Source organism: Rhamphochromis sp. 'chilingali' (genome assembly GCF_963969265.1).
Source record: "Rhamphochromis sp. 'chilingali' genome assembly, chromosome: 9".
Lineage (NCBI taxonomy): Eukaryota > Metazoa > Chordata > Actinopteri > Cichliformes > Cichlidae > Rhamphochromis > Rhamphochromis sp. 'chilingali'.
This window is the reverse complement of record NC_137936.1, coordinates 15261783-15267786: the sequence shown is the minus strand read 5'-3', so window position 1 is coordinate 15267786 and position 6004 is coordinate 15261783. Positions and strand designations below refer to the sequence as shown.

General features: G+C 39.4%; 1 protein-coding gene across 1 annotated transcript in view; it reads right to left on the bottom strand.

Moving 5' to 3' along the window:
- The window catches only part of cpne5b (copine Vb), a 159480-nt gene that overhangs the window by 119404 nt on the left and 34072 nt on the right, over positions 1 to 6004 (bottom strand). Inside the window, exons 3-4 of the mRNA XM_080892454.1 lie at positions 3986 to 4026; positions 3598 to 3644 (exon numbers count right to left, since the gene is read on the bottom strand). Of these exons, the coding sequence (XP_080748580.1) occupies positions 3598 to 3644; positions 3986 to 4026 (88 nt within the window). The remainder of the gene's footprint in view (positions 1 to 3597; positions 3645 to 3985; positions 4027 to 6004) is intronic.

Below are 6004 nucleotides of genomic sequence, written 5' to 3'. Positions count from 1 at the left end.
GGAGGAGGCCCCGGGGCAGACCCAAGACACGCTGGAGAGATTATATCTCTCGGCTGGCCTGGGAACGTCTTGGTGTTCCCCTGGATAAGCTGGAGGAGGTGGCTGGGGAGAGGGAGGTCTGGGCTTCTCTGCTTGGGCTGCTGCCCCTGCGACCCCGGATAAGCGGAAGAAAATGGATGGATGGTTGGATTACATTTAATAGGTCTTGTCTTGTGTTATATTGTAAGGAGAAGCAAATGGTTCACAAATATCCTTAATATGACTGTGTTTGTATGGACATACTGTGGAAACTCAGTGAAGCTAGAGCTGAGACTTTTTGCAGCTGTGATTTTCTGGTATACGGTCTAATTACCCGAGGTACACTTACACAACGATTCCAGGAAGAAGTGTATTTCTAAGAGTGCTCTCAATTTGGGCTGTATTAGTCAGTAATACCTCAAATTGTTCGACAGTATGTTTGTGCCTGGTAAACATCTCCTATGACCTTTTCAGACTTGGTTTTGGATACTAGAGTCCATATTCAGGTTTATTTTCTCCATTGTTTTGGATGGGGAGTCATTATTGAAGGTCACTTAGTTGTTTTTAAAACAATAACCACTGGAGCAATAAAAAGCACTGAATCATCTTGAGCATAAAATCAACCTAAAAGTATCCTACAACTAAATCCGGAGCACTTTAATGTACTGTAGAGGATAATGAGTGCACAACGAAGAGAATCAAGTCTACACATAACTTATCTATGCACTAGTCTGTTGTATAAAGTGATGTGCATACTCTTCATCAAGAATGACCTGTATTAGCATGGCAGGCATAATGCAGTGTGCACCAAATACCGGAGGAGATGGAAATAATCGTCAAAGGTGGCCCCACCGGTGTGCTAGAGGGCCCTGTCAGAAAGCATTATTTAGCAGTCCCTGGTGAGTCACCTGTTTTAGCTTTGCTTGTTCAATCGGAGGCGCTCAGTGTCGCTCACACAGCATCACCTGGAGCCGCTCCAACACATACAACTGGACAATATGACTGTGGATGCGATGGTTCATGTCCGCAAGGAGAGGGCTGATTTAAATGTTTCCTGGTGAACAGCAGAAGATGGAGTGCAATCTGAAGTGAAAATAAACTGAAGTGAAATGCTCATTATATTAATTACATTTTGTGTATTTGATTGGATTAGAAGGCATTCAAACTGAAAAAACAAAGAAGTGGATGGCAAAGGGACCTTTACTGTGCATATGCAAATGCATATGCGCTTAGGATTTACACATATGCATACACATTTTCACACCCAAAGAGCAGGGCTGTCAGCAATAATTCAGCTACCTTTGAATTAATCCCACACAGCCATCTGTTGGGAGTGAGTAAACATAAGAGCAGCAGATGAGTGTATAAATAAAACAGCCATATACCATATAAATAAACAAATTACATTAAATTATCATGTATTGAAAATATCTGTGCCCATTTGGACAATGAGCAGTGTTTGATGAGGAATCAAACTGTGCACGTCCAGCCTTGGAGGGGATGCAAGTGAAATCACGGCTGTGGCACTGGGAACATAGCTGTAAATTAATATCATGCTATACTCATCATGTTACAGTTCCATTTTTAATGACTTTTTTTCATTGCTGTCTTGGTTGATAGTTTTTAATATTTTTGTTGCTTGTTTGTATTACAGAACATTAAAATCGACTATCTAGTGCAGGAGTGGGCAATTCCAGGCCTCAAGGGCCGGTGTCCTGCAGGTTTTAGATCTCACCTTGGGTCAACACACCTGAATCACATGATTAGTTCGTTACCAGGCCTCTGGAGAACTGCAGGAGCTAATTTAGCCATTTAGATCAGCTGTGTTGGTTCAAGGACACATCTAAAACCTGCAGGACGCCCTCGAGGCCTGGAGTTGCCCACCCCTGATCTAGTGTCAAACTCTATTTATCTTCGCAAGGTTTGGACCAGACGTTCTCTAACGGGAATAGTTTTTAAAGCAAAACTCACTTTTGATTTATGATTTTTTGATTTAATGACTTTAATTTATTGTAAGCCAAACATGTATTCTCACTTACAGCATATTTGCTGTGTTTTTACACTAAAGCATTGCGCTAGCAATACTCTATAATTTTCAGATATGTGCATACACAGTACAGTGTATTGCATTACGAATTTATTAGACCAGCATCCGATGTAAGGTTTATGGCACAGCTGCTCCAAATTAAAACTTTATGTTTCTGCAATGGTTTATCCACCAGCATGCACGAGCTCTTTAATCAAAATGTATTTTTTCTTATGCTAAATTACAATTACTGTTGTTATCTATAAATGTACATCACAAAAAATAAGAATTGGGGGGGGGGGGGCTCTCGTTTTCTTGAATAATCTATAAGAGAATCTGAAATTGTTATTGCAGTTGTTACCTGGTTATGAAGGGTGAGTGTAGGTCTGATTTAAAGGATTGAGGAGAGATTCTCTTGTTCAGTGTGACTGCTTCTGAAGTTCATGTCCAGTGTCACCTGTATTTATTTCTTTACTTGTGCTTATAGTTGTTGCAATTTCTGCTGCCCCTTCAGCCAGATATCTCTTGGAAAAATAGAGTTTCAATCACAATGACACTCTTTAACTTGACAAATAAAAGATATTTATATACAAAAATATTTACCATGCCCGTGACAAATTTATTACAGGCTTAGTTCATAAACAGTACACTGTATATATTTTAATTTGGTCTTGCAGTCAGCATTTATTGCAATAGGACAAAAATTCTATTAAAATAAACTACAATGGCCACGTTCGATTTAATCGAAAGCAGCAGCTTGGCCCATTTCTGTTAATAGTTTTTGGATACAAATGGAGGTCTGTGAAACATCAACGGGCCACATACACATGCACTTGTATCTACTTAAAACTGTTCATCTTAACAACAGGAAAGATGCTGAATATTGTCAACTACATCCTTTTGAGTTAAATTGCTATTATTATTATTATTATTATTATCATTATTACCTTCATTATGTGCCACATTTGGGAATTTCTTCCATAATAAACATTCTGATGTCAGCTGCTTATCAGTATTTGCAAAGACATAAAGGTAAAGAGTTTGGCTTCAATACTTTAACACTTTACTTCACATATTTATTTTGTATCATTATGTGTTTTGCTAATTCCACCTGCAATCCAAATAATTAGGTTTCATTAACTGGACAAACAGACAGAAGGGTGAGATGACAAGTAGAGAGCTGATGGTAATGCCGCATAAACCAAACAAGCCTCACTAAGATGTGGATTAACGAATCTGCAGTGTGCTGTTTAGTCCCCAAAATGTCAGCATATTGATCATTATGGTGTGAGGGTTTTTGTTGTTGGTTGAAGTCTCCAATTAGGGAATATTTCCTTGGCATTTTAAGACGACTGATGCTTGAACAAGTTTAATGAATTGTCAAAAAACACTCACAGAGAAAAAGGGGGAAAGAAAACCATGAGCTGAATGTCTTAACTGGAGTGCCACCACTCCACCCCTGTGCACACAGAGAGCAAGGCCAGAACTTAATTGGACACGCTGTAAGTTCTTTCTTTTTTGATTTGTGTGTGCATGTTCGTGTGTACACTCACCTCTCTCCACTGTTTGGTTTCAACACCTTGTGTATAGAGCACGCACACTGTGAAAAAGTGCCAGGGAGGGACATAAAAAGAGGAAATTTGGTGAAAGAAAGAGAAAACAAGAACCAGGGGGGGAGAGAGAGGAAGAAAAGAGAGTGAGAATTAGAAAAATGGAGGCAAATTCCAAATGGGAAATCAATGTGAGGGCTTTAGCTCCAGTGCAGTGAACAAACAGCCACAGCACACTGAGGGGGGAAAAAAAAAAAAGATTTCCCAAACTACAAGGCAACATATCGATAAAAAACACACAGAGGAGAAGTAGAGAACGACCACAACCAGAAGCAGGCGTAGAAAAATAATAAAGTACCATAAATAGGAGAAGTCTTTACAAAATACTCACTTGGATCTGACTTTGAGAATGTGTCTTTATCCAGCAGATTTCTGGAAAAGGAAGAGAAGAAAAAAGCAACAACTGTTACTCATGCTGACAGCTTGACATGAGTCACTTATACTCAGCTATGTTCTAATATTTATGTGCACATACGGTATATTCTTGTCATGTTTAAGATGATACAATTTTTTTAACCAGAAGCCCACTTGAGAAGTGCAGAGCCTTATCTGACAATTTTACAGAAAGTGATCTGATCTGCTGATTCAGATCACTGTGAGTTTTGTGCGCTCTTCATTTTGTGCCTTGGTTTTCTGGTTTTCCCTTTTTTCCTTTCTTCGGGTATCTAGTTTGAGCTTTTGTCACATTGTAGTCTCTGGGGACTTTTTTTGTTGCATCACATTTCATCTGTCTCTCTCAGCCTCCACTCGTCCCCCTCTCACTGCAGATTCACATCAAACGTGCAAAACTCCTCTCTGATGAGAGACTATCAAGAATTTCCTCTCATCGTCACGGCGATTTTTCCACCACCACTCCCGGCATCAAAGCCATGATACCTTGCAAATAATTAGATATCAAATTAGATGCAAGCCAGCATTAACACAAGAAGGAAAACAATAAGCCACCCCACATTTAACATCAATGTTTCATAGTGGCGTCTGTTCTCATGTCAGCTCTGTTCATTCATTCAAGTCAAAACGTTGGATTCTTTAAGGGGATAAACCCCAGGTCCTAGTAATGTAGATTTTTAGCATGTTTTGAGATCAGATTTAGGGTAAATGGCATTAACATTGTCACCGTTATAGGGCAGTCAAAGTGGTAGAAAACACTGAAAGATGGGTGTTGTGAGGTACATTCATATTAGAGCAGGAGCAAAAGCACTGCCCATATCAGGGATCAGGATAAAGGGTCCAAAGCAGGATAGCGACGCAGAGATTGGGAACACAAAACAGAAAAAAAAAAAAAAAAAAAACACCAAGTATGATGAGCAGGAGCACAACAGAAAAACAGGAGACAAAGGTGGGAACAGGACAGAAAACAAACACAAACTTAACTAATGAGGGTGAGTCACCGAAAACAGCAGAAGGTAAAACAAGAACAAGGCTTTAAATGTAAAACAGAAAGTAAAAAAAGGCAAATAACTAACACTGAGACACGAGGACTAATATAAACATGGTGATAGAGACAAGAAATAGGCGAACTAGAAGCACAAAGAAACAGCACACTAACAAAGGTAACAGGGAGCGAAAGAACACAAATACTCAAAAGTCTATTACAGTGAGGGAGCCGTGGCAGCGGGGAGGGAGCACAAAAGGTATGCGACCCTAGCTTACTTCATAGTGACTGATAAGACCCACTCATGAAGCAAACATGGGCGCCTGCAGCACTGCAGAACATTTGTGTCCCCCATCAGCCAATGAGAATAACTACACAATCTCTGTTAAGTTATTGTTTATGCCTTTCACAAAGAAATCCAACCATGTTTAATAATTTTTTGGCTTCACCATCTACCACTTTTCGTTTTTACCTGAAGCACCATGTGTAGTGTATGCTGGTTTTTTATTATTATCCCCTATGAGGAATACAATGTAGAACCATTGGTCACTAATCAACAATTCTACTACTTGTATTATTTATTTGGGATAACGCAGTCAGTAATTGTGGGGTCACCTCATTATATAGTGTCGTTACACGATGCTCACTAAAAAAAAAAAAAAAAATCTAATAGGAAGCAGTGGATGATTCCTAACAAACCCTCGTTGCTGTAGCCTACGCTCTGTCTGTTGCTACCGTCTTCTGCTCTTCGGCTCTGGCAAACCATTTATTGTCAGTTAACATAAAACACAGGGGAACAGATTAAAAACTTCTGGCGTTTTGTGAACTTCAGAGAGATCTACCTGATGGCCTTAATCAGCACTGAGTGAGCTTGTTTGTCAAACCCTCTAATAGACATTCATTTGTATGTAAAAGACTCTTACTCTAGCTTTAGAAATGAAAAGTTCACTAAGAGTGCAAGGTTATTTTCACATT